The sequence below is a fragment of the Oryx dammah genome, unplaced genomic scaffold (assembly GCF_014754425.2).
Source record: "Oryx dammah isolate SB20612 unplaced genomic scaffold, SCBI_Odam_1.1 HiC_scaffold_21, whole genome shotgun sequence".
NCBI lineage: Eukaryota > Metazoa > Chordata > Mammalia > Artiodactyla > Bovidae > Oryx > Oryx dammah.
The window spans coordinates 33,699,322-33,714,812 of NW_024070205.1; the positions used below are offsets into that span (position 1 = coordinate 33,699,322).

The 15,491-nt window shown below is 58.2% G+C and overlaps 1 protein-coding gene across 3 annotated transcripts in view; it reads left to right on the top strand.

Moving 5' to 3' along the window:
• ESPN (espin) overlaps positions 1-15,491 on the top strand; it is a 33,610-nt gene that overhangs the window by 8,909 nt on the left and 9,210 nt on the right. For 2 of the 3 annotated variants that reach the window (XM_040263299.1, XM_040263300.1), the window contains exons 3-9: positions 6,716-6,902; positions 7,025-7,207; positions 7,367-7,498; positions 10,484-10,685; positions 11,522-11,805; positions 14,448-14,609; positions 14,700-14,898. In XM_040263299.1, the coding sequence (XP_040119233.1) occupies positions 6,716-6,902; positions 7,025-7,207; positions 7,367-7,498; positions 10,484-10,685; positions 11,522-11,805; positions 14,448-14,609; positions 14,700-14,898 (1,349 nt within the window). Of the gene's footprint in view, positions 1-6,715; positions 6,903-7,024; positions 7,208-7,366; positions 7,499-10,483; positions 10,686-11,521; positions 11,806-14,447; positions 14,899-15,491 lie in introns of all 3 variants that reach the window. The other variant, XM_040263298.1, reaches the window with a different exon arrangement.

Sequence of the window (15,491 nt, forward strand, 5' to 3'; positions counted from 1 at the left end):
TCTCTTCCCCAGAGCCCAGGGTTGCTCCCTTCCCCCTCAAAGTCTTTGCTCCCTGCGCCTTCCTCAGACTATCATGCCCCCAGCACACAGACACACGCCCTCCCTACTGGTCTTCCTCACCCTCCCCACTACTTGGCATTACTCTCTGTGCATCTTAGCGCGTCCTCTTATCATCTGTCTCCCCATGTAATGAGAGCATCTCTTCCTTTCCATCCTGCATCCCGAGGGCCTGACACTTCATTAATACTCACTGAAGGAGGGAGGAGTCTGGAATCCAGCGGGTCTTGTCCGGCCCTGCCTGCAGCTCACTGCCTGTGACCTCAGATGGAACTCCCTCCAGGCCTCCTGGGGCCCATGGGCAAATGCACCAGCTGAGGCCACATACGAGGAGGCATCACAGAGCTCCAGGCCCAGCTGCCCGTCTCACTCACCCCCATGTCCACTCACTAAACAACTAGCACCCAAATGTAGCCTAAGTGCCCACCCTGTTAATGCTGGGGATGTAGTGAGTCCTCATGGCTTCATGGAGCCGACTTGGGGCACTCCCAGGGGCAAAGAAGGGGCCAGACCAAGAGCGTGTGTACACACAGAGACACTCCTGTTCATGCACCAGTGCGTTGGGTGCCCTGGTGGCCCTGGTTGACCCAGGTTTGAGAGGGCAGAGCTCTGCTGTCTTCACTGTTTGCTCCGTCCTGGCCTGTGGAAGCCTCCTAATGGGTGTCCCTGGGATGAATGAAAAAAGTGCTAAGACAATTCAAGAGTCACAAGTGCTGTGAAGTGGACTATGGTAGTTTGAAGGCAGTGGTTGAGAGATTTCTTTAAAATGAGGGGGTCCAGGAAGGCTTTTCTCTCTCTCTTTCCTTTTTAAATTATTTCTTTGGCTGTGCTGGGTCTTAAGTCATGACACACAGGATCTTTGTTGCAGCATGTAAACTCTTAGTTGTAGCATGTGGGATCTAGTCCCCTAACCAGGGATCGAACCCAGGGCCCCTGCATTGAGAGCACAGAGTCTTAGCTACTGGACTTCCAGGGGAGTCCCAGGAAGGCCTCTGTTGGGAGGTGAGAGCTGAGTGGGAGAGGGCCTACCCTGTGAAGACTGGCGTGGGAGCATAGCAGGTAGAACTGGCCGGGGCAGTGGCCCTGCGGGGGTGGGGTGGGGTCACACTTGTCCTCATGGTGAGCCAGGAGGGCCTGGAAGTCTGGGAGAATTACAGACCAGTGAAGGCTTATTCCAGGCTTGCTGATGGGTTGGTGTAAAACTGTTTGTTCTAGAATCTTCCTTAAATCAGGGCTGCGTTTCTTCCCCAGGCCAGTCCTGATTGTGGATCCTTTCAAATAAGTGCAGAGGTGTGATCAGAGAATAAGAGACCTAGACCCACCAAAGGCTCCAAGACTTTCCGTTCCAGTGACCTTGCCCCATACCCAGATCTAAAACGGGTGGAGATCAGCCCCGGCCAGACCTCCCTGGGGGCAGAAATTATTGCCAGTGGGGAGGATACTGAAGATGCTGTTCTGTGACTGGGGTCTGCCTCCATGGGCAGCTCAGTCCTTGTTCCTTGTGGCAACAGTTGCAGTAAGCTGCCACCAGTCCTGGATGGAGATTTTCAGCAAACTCTTCCAAGCATTCCATGTTTCTTTTGTGTCATCCAGGATGACTTAATAGTTACAGTCTGTCCATATTATCTTTGTTCCCAAGAGGAAGAAAAGTATACATCTTGATTTATGTGGTGGTTGCTAGGGGAACTTAGACTTGTAAAAGAAGTCAAGGGTTTCCAAAGACTCCTAGAGCTTGGACTCAAGGGAGGGTGGCCTGGTGTCCTTTACTGAAATGGGGACCAAAAAGGTGGGGTGAGGGAGTGTGGAGAGATTTGCTCCATGTGGAAGCACGTAAAGGGTGAATTCCCAGCGGTCAGGACTCTATGCTTTCATGGCCAAGGGGGTGGGTTTGATCCCTGGTTGGAGAACTAAGATCCCACAATACACAGGGAATGGCCAAAATTGTTTTAAAAATTAAAAAGAAAAAAAAAAGCATGTGAACTTCAAGAAACTGCTCAATGCCCGGATGGTTGAATGGGCTGAGGGGGTTGCCGCATGTACTCCAGGTCCAAGCTGGAGAGATGAGTGGCATTAGGTACAGGTGGCCTTTGACCCCAGGAAATAGATGACCTCACCAGGAGCAGACTGTGTTTAGAAAGGAGGTTAGGGGGAACCCCAACATTTGGAGGTCAGGTGGCCATCCAGGGCCTACCCAGCCAAGGAGGCTGAGAAGACCTGGCCTGAGCTTGTTGGTACCTAGAGGAGCAGGTGTTCATGAGGGGGAGGGGACAGCAGATGAGGCTGGTAGTGTGGAGGTGATGGTGTTGAGGCCTGGGGGGGGCCTGAGGCGGTTGTTAGGTCAGACTGAGCCAGTGGTACCGGAAGCCAAGACCGGCCTCCCTGGGAGAAAACTTGCTGTTTTCCAAAGCTTTCCCCTTTGTCTCTCACAAGAGGCATGAAGAGACCACAACTGTGATACCAATTTGTCCTATGTGGAAACTGAGGCCCCGGGAAGGTAAAGAACATGCCCGGCCCTGCAAACTGCAAAGTCAGGGTGGAGGCCAGGGCAAAGGGCAGGGGCTTGGACTGGACTGGTCACCCATGGCACCACTATGGCCAGAACTCGAAGGGCTGGAGCCAGGTGGGGTCCCCCGAGACCCCACCGCTATGCTCCAGTGACTCCCCACGGTCAAAATACTGCCCGGCCTGACACATGCTTGGTGGAGCCTGGATACCCTAGGCCCACAGTGCCCCCAACCAGAGGCACAGGGAAAAGGGATCCTAAAACACATGGAAGGTGATAGGCCTTGGTGAGGGCTCTTCAAGAATGTCTCAGGGTCGATTATTATCCTTACTTCATGGACGGCTTTGTGAACGGAGAGCAGATGCAAGATGCTGCTTGTGAGCAGCCCACAGGCCAGGCCCTTCTTGCACTACGGCCCCCTCTGCCTCTCGAGTGAGCCTGGCTCTCAGTCTCCTCTGTAAAAAGGAAGCAATGCCAACACTTCCCCTATCAGGGCATTAGGCGGAGTAGATGGGGGACACGTGTACTGTGCTCCCTTCCACGCTCAGCGCAGAGCAATTGTTCAGTGGATGGTACTTGCTATCCCTGTTATGTGTTAATCCTAATACATAACTTATACATATACTACATAACATAAACTAATTATGTATATGTATGCTACCATATACGTAACATATACATACACATAAGCTTATATGTATACTACTACATAAATTCACTTCTCTCTCCATCTAAACTCATTATTTCATTCCTTGTGCTCATCCATATTTTTAAAAGTATTTATTTATATATTTACTTGGCTGCTCTGGCTCTTAGTGGTGGCATGCGGGCTCTAGTTCCCTGACCAGGGTGATCAGGGATTGAACCTGAGCCCCCTGCATTGGGAGCTTGGAGTCTCAGCCCCAGGACCACCAAGGAAGTCTTTCATCCATATTTTTGTAGTTTTCTTCAGTGAGAGTGAGGGTGCCCATTCTTCTTGCCTCTGAGCTGATGTAGGAGAGGGGAATAAGGTCGGGACCCCCTTTCCCACCCCAGCTCATCAGCGAACCAGCCCCATGTTCTGGGGTCTCCCAGGCTGGGGGCTGTGACTCTGGAATGGGTTACTGAGCATTTACTTTGTAGCAGAGCCTCCAGATGGGGTGTCAACCAGGGGCCTGGTGGGAGGCTATGGGCTGGACTGCCCCTTCCTGCTCAGGTCCTGCTCTGTGCCAGCTTCTGAGACCTTCTGAGATCTCAGGCTGGCTGGACGCCTGTGGGTCATGAGTTACCTGCCGAGCAGGAAGGACAGGGAGAAGAAGGCTCTGGGCAGATCTAGCGCCCTGAGCTGTATGCATTGTCTCAGGCCTCCCTCGAGAGCCCAGTGGGCCCTGGGCAGTGGCCCCTCCAGTCCCCAATCCCCAGGACCCCACACTTGCTGTGCCTTGGTTGTTGTTGTTGTTCACTCCCTACTAAGTCATTTCTGACTCTTTGCGACCCCATGGACTGTAGGGTCACCAGGCTTCTCTATCCTTCACCATCTCCCGGAGTTTGCTCAGACTCATGTCCATCAAGTCAGTGATGCCATCCAACCATCTCATCCTCTGTCATCCCCTTCTCCTGCCTTCAATCTTTCCCAGCATCAGGGTCTTTTCTAGTGAGTCAACTCTTCACATCAGGTGGCCAAAGGATTGGAGCTTCAGCTTCAGCATCAGTCCTTCTAATGAGTATTCAGGGTTGATTTCTTTTAGGATTGACTGATTTGATCTCCTTGCAGTCCAGGGGACTCTCAAGAGTCTTCTCCAGCGCCACAATTTGTGCCTTGGTTACATGGTGAATAATTCAGGCCATGGAGTGTTAGTCATGAAATATTAAACAGGCTCCTCCTGAAGCACCAGCATGTGAATGGCAAGTGGGGGTGGGGTGGGGACACTGGCACCAGGGCGTGGAGGCTGGTGGCCGAGAGCCAGCACCTTCTCCAGGTACGGTGTGTGGATGGGACTCATCCCCCCATTCCACCATGGGGTAATGGAGGGCAGCCAGGCAGGGTCCCAGGCTGAGTGTCAGACCTGGCCAGTGGCAGTTCTGTGTCTGAGGAGAAGGTTCCCACATCAGGAGGATGGAGAGAGCTGGGGCTGGGTGCATGGTGGGGGCTGCGGGCAGCCTGGGTAGCGGGCCGGGGTCAGGAAAGTGGACGGGGGGATGGGGTCTTAGGGACGGGGGTAGTCAGCTGAGGGCCCGAGGGGTATGTGAGAGGGAGGGGCCAAGTCATGGGTAGGTGACGAGAGCATGGATGATGGAGTGGGGGCCCAAGGAGGACTGGGTGGCCTGGTGCCCTCATTAATGAACACACAGCTGGCAGTTGGATGAGGGAGGGAGGGTGTAGATGGTGGGGGTGGAGTGTGTGATTGTCATGAGCAAATAGATGGGGGAGGCATATGAGTGGGAAGGTATGATGTCTGATGAAAAATTGCAGTTCCTGGGGCCCAGAGTCCTGATCCAGCCCAGAGGGACTTAGCTCTTACTCTCCCCCACCCTCCATCGTGGACCCACTGGGAGCTCCTGAGTCTGGGCCTAGATTGCAGCTCCACCTTGTGCTCATATCCGGTAACTATACCCTGGTGTCCACACCCATTGTGAAGTCAGAAAAACTGAGGCTCAGGCAGCGGCCAGGCCAGCGTCCCTATTCCCCAGCAGCACTCCACTTCTTGAGAATGGCTCTCCAGTTAAGACCCTTCTGTGGGAGCTGGGAGCAGGGATGAGGGGCAGTGACAGCTGCAAGCTAGGCCCCAGGGAAGCCTGAGGGAGTGAAGACAGGAAATGGCCCCTCCTCCTCTCCCTCGGTTCTTGCTGTGCACCTGGCCCTCCATCACACAGACAGATGTGTGCTCACCATTTACCAGCTGTGTGACCTTTGGCAAGTCACAGCCCCTGAGCTTCAGCTGCCCCTCTGCAAAATGGGAATGACAGGAGGACTTAAGGGTGTTCACTGAGAGTCTGCTTGCTAGTGTCACAGCACATGGGACATGTTCAGTGGATGGCATTCACCTGTAGGGTGGCCAGACTGACAACAGCCACAAGACAACTGTAATTTTGGATAAACAACAATTAACAGTTTAGAATATGTATGTCCACATGCCCAGTGGGCATGTACTTATACTAGAAAATCATTTGTTGTCTCTGGTGGCTCAGTGGTAAAGAATCCACCTGCCAATGTAGGAGACACAGGTTCAATCCCTGGGTCAGGAAGATCCCCTGGAAAAGAAAATAGCAACCCACTCCAGTATTCTGGCTTGGAAAATTCCATGGATAGAGGAGCCCGGCAAGATACAGTTCATGGCGTCACAAAGCATTGCACACGACTGAGCGACTAAGAACATCCAAAGTTCAGATTTTTTGTGTGTTTTATCTGGTGACATTACCACTCTGCCCTCTGGGAGTTCAGTCTTCTGGGGGTGGCAGAGGCCAAAACAAGTTTTGATCCACTGGGCATGACAGGTGACCCATGGAGTGAACCCAGGGCAGTATGGGGCACAGAGGCTGGAAAAGGCTGTTCTTGGAGTGGAACAAGCCTTGTGAAGGAGGGATCTGTACTAAGTCTTTTTAAAAATATGTATTTATTTATTTATTTGGCGGCACCAGATCTTAGCTGCAGTGTAAGAGATCTAGTTCCCTGACCAAGGATGGAACCCCGGGCCCCCTGCCTTGGGAGTGTGTAGTCTTAGTCACTGGACCACCAGGGAAGTCCCTGTACTGAGTCTTCAAGAGAGATGGGAAGAGCATCCCCAGTTAGAGGGGGGACGTAAGCAAAGACACAGAGGTCAGACAGTGAGGACTCAGTGACAGTGGGTCCATGTGGCTGAAAAGGTAGGGGAGGCCAGATCACAGCATCCTTGTAGACCTCGGTAAAAAGGTGAGTTTTGAGGGCAGAGACTAGCTCAGTCACTAGACGTGCACTGTAGAAAGGAGGCTGCGAGGGGTAGGTGGGGAGCAAGCCAGAGGGCCCCCACCCAGGAAGGCTGGCACAGGACTGTGTCCAGAGGGAGTTCGGGGGGCCGGGCCCAGCGACTAGGTCTTCTCCAGTTACCCTCCAGGGCTCCCTGGAAGCAGTCAAGGGGCAAAGGAGGCTTTGGGGGGGTGGGCGCTGAGAGCCCACGGTGGGTGCTGCGTCTTCCGCAGGGGAGTGAATGCCCAAACCAAGAACGGTGCCACGCCCCTGTACCTGGCGTGCCAGGAGGGCCACCTAGAGGTGACGCAGTACCTGGTGCAGGAGTGCAACGCAGACCCGCACCTGAGCGCCCACGATGGCATGACCCCGCTGCATGCCGCAGCGCAGATGGGCCACATCTCGGTCATCGTGTGGCTGGTGAGCTCGGGGACACGTCGGGGCGGGGCCCGGGGAGGCGGGACCTGTACGGGACGGGGGCGGGGATAGGAGGGGGCTGGAGCCCAGTCCCCGCCCCTCTCTGCCCCGCCCCCCCCTCCCAGGTGAGCTGCACCAACGTGAGCCTGTCGGAGAAAGACAAGGACGGCGCCACGGCCATGCATTTCTCGGCCAGCCGCGGCCACGCCAAAGTGCTCAGCTGGCTCCTGTTGCACGGCGGCGAGATCGCGGCCGACCTGTGGGGCGGGACCCCGCTGCATGACGCCGCCGAGAACGGGGAGCTGGAGGTGAGGGCGGGGCGCGGGCGGGCCCGGGGCGTGGCCTGGAGGCCAGGCGAGAGCGGGAGGGGCGGGCGCCCTCTGCTGGCGCCACGCTCGTAGCACAGCTCTGCCCCCGTGCCGAGGTCCCGGCTATGGGCCAGGGGTCCTCACTGCGCGCCCCTGCAGTGCTGCCAGATCCTGGTAGTGAACGGCGCGGAGCTGGACGTCCGCGACCGCGACGGGTACACGGCCGCCGACCTCGCGGACTACAACGGCCACAGCCACTGCACCCGTTACCTGCGCACCGTGGAGAACCTGGTACGCCCAGGGCACTCTTCCCCCCATCCACCGTGTCATTGCACCCCTCCCCTGCCCCCACCTTCCCTAAGGGGTACGTGTTGTTACCCCTTTTGCCACGGAAGAAGCTGAGGTTCAAGAAAATGAAGCCCCTTGCCCAAGGTCACAGGAATAAGTGCCCTAGACCACTACCCCACATGACCTCTCAGCCCAGGACCACTGGGGAGTGAGGGGATGGAGGCAAAAATATCGGAGGAAAGAGGACCAGCCTCATCTTGATGAGACCCAAGGCTCGGATAAACGACACTTACACACAGTGGGAACAGTAAAGTGCATTCACCTGCCCCAGGGATTAATTAGCTCATTTAACTCTCAGGCTTCGCAGGTGGTGCTAGTGGTAAAGAACCCGCCTGCCAGTGCAGAAGTAAGAGTTGCGGGTTCGATCCCTGGGTCAGGAAGATCCCCTGGAGAAGGGCATGGCAACCTACTCCAATATTCTTTCCTGGAGAATCCTACGGACAGAGGAGCCTGGGGGGCTATAGTCCATGGGGTCGCAAAGAGTCAGACATGACTGAAGCGACTAGCATACATATACATCCATTTAACTCTCACCACCCCACCCCCCAGGGACTTCCCTGGTGGCTCAGAGGTAAAGAATCCTCCTGCCAATTGCAAGAGGCATGGGTTTGATCCCTGAGTGGCGAAATCCCCTGGAGAAGGAAATGGCAACCTACTCCAGTATCCTTGCCCAGGAAATCTCATGAACAGAGGAGCCTGGTGGGCTACAGTCCACCGGGGGTTGCAGTGGACTCTTTGCAGTCCATGGGGTTGCAAATAGTTGGACACAACTGAGTGCGTACACACATACGCACCATCCTCTGAGGTAGGAAGTGCTAATGTCCCCATTTCACAGGTGGGTAAACTGAGTTTTGGGGAGACCCAGTGGCATAACTCCCGGTCTTCACCACTATTCTACATGTTTGCTCACTGCATGGCTACTTCATAATTGCAAAGCTGTGTTACTCTTTTTAAATTATTTTATTATGGTTACAAAGCCATGAACTAACCCACTGGGACTTGAGCTCAGGTGTGGGTGGCTCCCAGTCCAGGGCTCTGCCTCATCTGGTGCAGGAGGGGAGGAAAGAGGGCTGGTTTCACAGGCATCTTCAGAAGGGGCCGCTTGGCCATGAGAGGAGCTGTGAAATGAGGCTGGGGGAAAGAGGGCCTATGGCCTCTTGCCCAGAGCACTGCATGCCCTGCCTTTGAGCACATGGGGACACCCTGGTTCTGGGGACCTCAGAGCACAGCAAGGCCCAGGGGTCAGAGACTGCTCCGGTCCCGAGAAGAACTCACCCCACACCGAGAAAGGGCCACCCAGGGAAATTAGTGATGCTTCAGGTAGTGCAACCTGTCACTGGGGTATACAAGCAGAAGTGGACAATGTGAAGGGCATTTCTGCACTGGGGTGGGCTCCTTTCCATTGAGAACATCTGAAATTGTTTGGGGGTGGGGGGAACAGTGCCTCCTAATGGAAGCTTTGGCTGCAGGCAATGAGCAAACAAGAACTACTCCTTGAATTCTGACTGCAGTAGGTACCCTGCCTAGTGCTTTACAGTATAATCACAGTTAATATGCACTGTTTATTAATATTTTCAGTTGACACATATGGTATTTACTGGCTACCATGCACTGGCACTTCACTAACTTTTAAAATATTTGTTGCAATATAATGAGAGAGGAAGTACTGTTATTCCCACTTACAGATAAAGAGTTTTAGGTGCAGACAGAAAGGACAAGGGACAGAAAGGTCATGCATGGAGCTAGTAAGTGGGGGAGATGAAATTTGAAACCATCACCCCCCAGGCTGCAAAGCCTTTGCCCCTAACCTCTGTTATCCACAGGTCAGGGCTGGGCACCCCTGGTGCCCACTGCTGCCAGCCAAGGAAGGCTTGGCAGCTTTAGGCTGCCGCCCCAGCCCAGCTCCTATGGTTCCCCATGGCTCATGGCTTAGGCAACAGGGCCTGGCCCCGCTGAACTGGGTGGGCTGGGGAGACACTGGTCCCCTCACTAGGCGGGCCCAGCTGCAGTGTGACAGATCCAAGCCATGGAGGATACTGGCCCAGAAAAGGCAAACACTCCTGCAGAGCCCCTAATTACGGGGCCAATGAGCGTGGCCGCTGAGCTGTTACCTGGTGCCAGGCCTGCCTACCATTCCCGGGGGGCCTGTGACACTTCTCAGGCAGGGAGGGGGCTCAGGGCAGGGAGCAGCAGGCCTGTGCAGGAGGCAGCGAGCGAACAAGCAGCAGTCTTGCCAGCAGCAGGGCCAGCATGGGCAACGTAAGCAGAGCCCCCACCCTAGCCTGCTCCCAGGTGGGAGGGTCAGGCCATGGGCAGGGGCAGAGGCAGTGGTGGGGGATGGCTGAGCTCAGGCTGATCTCCCCCAGCTCAGCTGGGCCACCCCAGGCCCCACCTTTCCCCAAAGGCTCCATGAGGAGACGGGGACTGGGCTGGTGATGGAGTTTGCTCCAGGCCAGCAGGGAGAGATGGGGGTTGCTGGCCCATCCCGGGGGATCAGTCTTTCCTGCAAGTTGTGGGTGCTCTGCACCCATCCCCTATCCCCAGCTGCTCAGATGTTCTTACCCATTCAGTGCCTATTCCTCCTCGCTGCACTGGAGCCTGGGCCCTCTGCCCGCTGATGAGAAAGGGGAAGGCTGATGCCATGGGTGCCCTCCCTTGGGGTCCAGCCCACCACCCTTTCTTCTGGCAGTCCCCAACCCCTGAGCTGAGACCAACCAGGGCTGGGAGTTTCCCAGGAACCCACAGTCCTGCTGTTGGGGGGCTCGGTTTGAATCTCAGCCTGGAAGAACCTGAGAAGCGACCTTCTCATGACGAGGAAGGGAGCCCAGAAAGGCAAGTGGCTTGACCAAGTTCACACAGCAGGACCCTGGCCCAGAGTGTGCTGGTCTTTGGGGCGGGATTGCCCTTACGGCCTCCTCTCCCACTCAGAGTGTGGAGCACCGCGTGCTGTCCCGGGATCCATCCGCTGACCTGGAGACCAAGCAGCCTGACTCAGGCATGTCCTCGCCCAATACCACCATGTCAGTCCAGCCGCCGAACTTTGACCTCAGCTCGCCCACCAGTACCCTCTCCAACTACGACTCCTGCTCCTCTGGCCACTCCAGTGTCAAGGGCCAGCACTCTGTGCATGGTGAGTGGGCCTGGAGGAGGTGGGAGGGGGAGCAGATGAGAGCCAGCCCAGGGGCCCCTCAGGGCCATCCCTGGATCTACTGTGCCCGTGGCTGACATTGGAGACTGCCCAGGTCACCAGGAGGGGATGCTGCTTCTGGTGAGGACAGGGGACACTCATGCTTGTGTGTGTCCATCACAAACATGCCTGTACATCCACAGGTACCCTCCCACCCACAGAAACTACATGCACCCCACTTACAATTCATCCTTGTTCACACAAGTTCCCCAGACATTACACGTGCCTACCCACACTCAAGTACACACTTACACAGGTGTACACACAATCTATAAATGATACACATATGTACACACCTATACTACCTGCACACACTCATAGACCCCAGGTCTAATGCAAACATATTCATAAGTACAAAGAAGCATGTACACACATTCATGAACACACATGAATGCACACTCAGGCAGAAGCCAGGCACGTATGTCCACACATGCTGACCACGCCCTAGCTTAGGTGTGATGCCGGATTCAGGCCACCAAGTGGTAGCCTGCAGAGCTGACGGGCACCCGGCAAAGCTGGGGTGTGGCCGTCCAGACTCCTGCCACCTGCCCTGCCAGATCTGTCCTGAGGAGCCACCCCTCTGCCCTAACCTGAGCACAGTGCAGGGCTGCGGGTGGGCAGGGCCAGGGTGATGGTCGACCCACAATGGAGCCATCCATGCCAAGCTCCACTGGAGCCAGCCTCCCCCAGTGATAGGTCATTTCCAGGCAGAAGAGGGGTCTCCAGCCAGGGGTCAGCCTTTCTGAAAACTCCCCAACCCATCTTTCCCTCTCTCTCAGGGGTTCCCAGTCCAAGAGCAGCAGACATACAGAGCTACATGGACATGCTGAGCCCAGAGCCAGACCTGCCCCGTGGCAAGGTGGAGAAAACCAAAGCACCACCGCCACCACCCGGATTCCCTCCACCACCCCCGCCCCCAGGCACCCAGCTGCCCCCACCCCCGCCAGGCTTCCCAGCTGCCAAGCCCCCGGAAGGGCTACGGGCAGCTGACATCTACCTGCAGACGAAGAACAAACTCCGACATGTGGAGACCAATGTGGAGACCGAGGCCTTCAAGAAGGAGGTAGTGAAATCCCCCCACACACAGCCTGCCTCCCTCCAGATCTGAGAATGGGCTGATGGGGGACGGTGGAGGCCAACGGCTAGCCCGTCTCGTGGGTACAGGGTGAGAGATGGGGGTCCCTGGTCCAATGGCCTGTTCAGGAGTCAAAACTTCTGCTCAGTTCCATGGTGACCCAGGGCTGGATGCTGGAGACAGGGAGACAAGGAAGACATAGCTACCACCCTTTGGGGAGAAGGGGAGCAGAAGAGGCATGAAGGAACATATACCCTGATAGCCATGCCTCTCAGGAGCTGGATCCTCACCCCATCTTGCCCAGAGGAGCAGGGTGCTCTTGGAGATGGCAGAGAATACATGTAAACTGCCTCCCCACAGACCTACATGTACCCAGCTCTGGGCACAGGGGGAGAATGGCTCCCAAGGGAGTGTCTTCCAGGTGGGAGAGGCAGGCAGTAGTGAAGGTGAGGATCCGAGGAGGGTGGAAGGGAGCACCAGTAGGGAGCATCAGGAGGGCGCGCCAGTAGGGCTCAGCACCCTCAGCAGTGGGGGCTGGAGGCAGGGGGTAATAAGGAGGCTGGCTCCCCAGTTTGGGGCTTCAGCTCCCAGGTGAATAGACAAGCTGATCCTAAGATGGGGTCTCTCCATGGGGAGACGCAAGCTAGTGAGAAGGGGCTGAGTTCAGGGGGCGCTCTGAATGTCAGGGACCCATGATGCAGGGCCTGGAGGATCCTGGCTGAGGCTTTGGAGCAGGGAAGGTACAGAGGGCTGGCGTGGACATCTCTGAGAGTCCTGGGCAGCGCGGAGGCCCAGAGAGAGCCTTGGAGTTCTGCCCAAGAGGAAAAAACCAGGCTGGTCTGAGAGGCGAGGGCCCCTGAGACCCCAGGTGACTGAGTCTGCGGTAAAGAATAGAGCCCCCACTAAGGTCCTGTGGGAGCCTTGACCTTGTAGTTCTCTCTCAAGACCAAGGCAAGCTCTTCAGAGCCAAGCTCAGTAATCAGCTCCCACAGGTGACCCAGGTCATACAACCACCGGGTCGGGGAAGGGAAGGATACAGTCCCTGCAAGGCTACCCTCCTACCCACTTCGTGCCACCTCAGACCAGGCAGGCCCTCAGTGGCTTCCCCTTTCATCTCCGGAAGGTGGAGGGGGCCCAGGAGAGGCCTGCAGGGTGCCTTGGGCCACTGGACTTTCCCGGCCAAGCTGGTGGGCTCTGCTCTCAGCCCCCGGCCGCAGGACTGGTGGCCTGGCCTGCGCTCACTCCCTTCCGCTCCCCTGAGCCAGAGCACCAGGACTGCGCGGTCCCGTGCCCCTCCCGGGTGTGTGCGTGCCCAGAGGCAGGCGCTGGGCCGTTCCACAAAGGGCTCTTTGTGTGCTCCGCGCCCCCTGCCGCGGCTTTTTCCCCGACCGCGGGCAGAAGCAGGGTCGCGGCGTCCGCGCCTCGGGGCTGAGGGGGCGCCTAGGGGGCAGGCCGGCCCAGAAAACGAATCCTGCGGTGTCGCGTTTCCTTGCAACGTGAGCCCGGCTGGGTGGGGCTCGGAGGGTCCGGGGCCACCGCGGGGACGCTCGGACTGAGGGTGGGGCAGAGGACAGCCCCTGCTAGGTGACTTGGCCTTTGGCCCCCTCCGCCTCCTGTCTTTCTTCCTGGGCTGGGATTTGTGGGGGTCGGCTGCGACGGGGCGGGAGGCCCGCGCTGTCACCCGAACCCGCCCTGACGCCCCTGAAATTCGAGTCTCTGGCGAGAGTGTCGGTGTCCCTTACGCAGACCGCGATGGTTTCCAGATGCGGGAGGGGAAGAGCGGGAGCGTGACCCGGAACTCCGGGGGGCCAAACATGGGGCTGCCCACAGTGAGGTCCGAATTGTCTCTGGCGGATGGAGGCTGGGGTGCTCAGCGCGGAGTGGAGGGAGAGAGATGCAGCGGGGGCAAGACCACATCTGGCCGGCGGGTAGGCCCGGCGGCCAGGTTTGGCCCAGCAGTTGGCCACCCCCCTTCCCCGTGGCATTCCCGGCTTTTGAGGGGGTTCGGCCGGGGATTGGCAGGCTCTGGGTGATGTCAGGCCGACAGAGCTCTTCGGCGCTCGAGGGCGCGGTCGGGCGGGCGGGCCGGGCTGTAACCTGAGAGGAGGGATCAGGTAGCGCAGGTGTCGGGTCTACAACGCCCCCGCCGCCAGGTGCACAGCGGGGGGCCACCGGCACGGTCGCAGGTAGGAGCAGACGCGGCCCCGGGCCGGCCCGCCGGGGGCCCTGGGCAAACAGGAACGCCCAGGACGCGGGCTCTCGAGTGGGCTTCCTCGGCTTGGGACCCCTGCAAGAGAGGCGCGCGGGGGCCCGTCTGGGGGCCGCTGTGCTGCGGAGGTCCGGAGCTACCCCTGCTTCGCCCCCACCCTGGCGTTCGGGCTGGGTCACCCCGCCCCCGGGCCCGCCCCTTCTAGCCTCCGTAGGGGCTCCTGCGCCCCTTGGCCCGCGCCCAGAACCCCTCCCTGTCCGGCCAACCGGGCCTGCCCTTTCACCGAGGCCGCCGGTACCTTCGCCCCAATCCTCGCTCTGAGAACAGAAGGGTCGGGGACCGTGAGCCCCCGGAAGGTGAAGCGCCGGGAGGCGTAAGGAACGAGTGCCCAGGGCTCACTCCGCCCGCTGTCTTCCCGCAGCCCAGCTCCCGCGACGGCCGCAACGGGCTGCGGAGGCAGGACTCCGGACGCAAGCCCCGCGCCTTCAGCAAGCAGCCCAGCACGGGGGACTACTACCGCCAGCTGGGCCGCCGCCCCGGGGAGCCGCTGGTCGCACGCCCGGGCATGGCGCACAGCGAGGAGGTGCGTGCCCGCCAGCCCGCGCCCGCCGTCCACCCGGGACCCGGCCGGGCCGCATGCGTCTCACCTGCTGGCCCCTCGGCTCCCCCGCAGGCGGCGCTGCTCCCGGGAAACCACGTGCACAACGGCTGTGGCGCGGACCCCAAAGCGTCCAGGGAGCTGCCCCCACCGCCCCCGCCACCGCCCCTGCCCGAGGCCTTGAGCTCGCCGCCGCCTGCTCCGCCTCTGCCCTTCGAGGGCTCCGGCTCGGGCCCCGGCTGCGGGCAGCGTCGCTCCTCTTCCTCCACTGGCAGTGAGTAGGGGCTGGTTGAGGGGTGGAGGGCGGCGCTGGCCCTGAACGGGGAGGGAAACCTAGACCACCCCCTCCCCCAGCTGCCTCTGTCCTGGTGCTTCCTCTTTACCTACTTGATCTTTCTGCAGCCCCTACCCCAATGAGGACTTGACCCTAAGGGAAGGCTCGGAGTTGCTTTAGGTCTTGTCAGAGCAGGACTGTGCTGTGTGATCTGGGGCAAGTCCCCTGCCCTCTTTGGTCTTGCCTGCTGCCTCTGGCCCAGTAGGGAAGGCCTCCCAGCTCTGGTGGCAGGCTGGTGCTAGAGGGAAGCTTGGAGAAGTAGAATTAGCTTCAAGGAGGCAGGGTTGCTGGGCAGACTTCTTCCTGCCCCATATTTCTCCAGAGTGTCTCTTCCACTCCTGGCCACTTTCTCTTGTTCTCCCAAGCTAGCCATTATACATCCCAGGCCTAACTGTGGGGGACAAGGCCAGCTGTCCATCATACCCTGCCCTCCCCCTCCTGGTGACACCCCCAGCATCATACTTTTTAAAGAGCTAGACCAATGACCAGGATTCCCGGGCTTCTTTTCTGAACTGTGGGCCCCCCTGCATGTC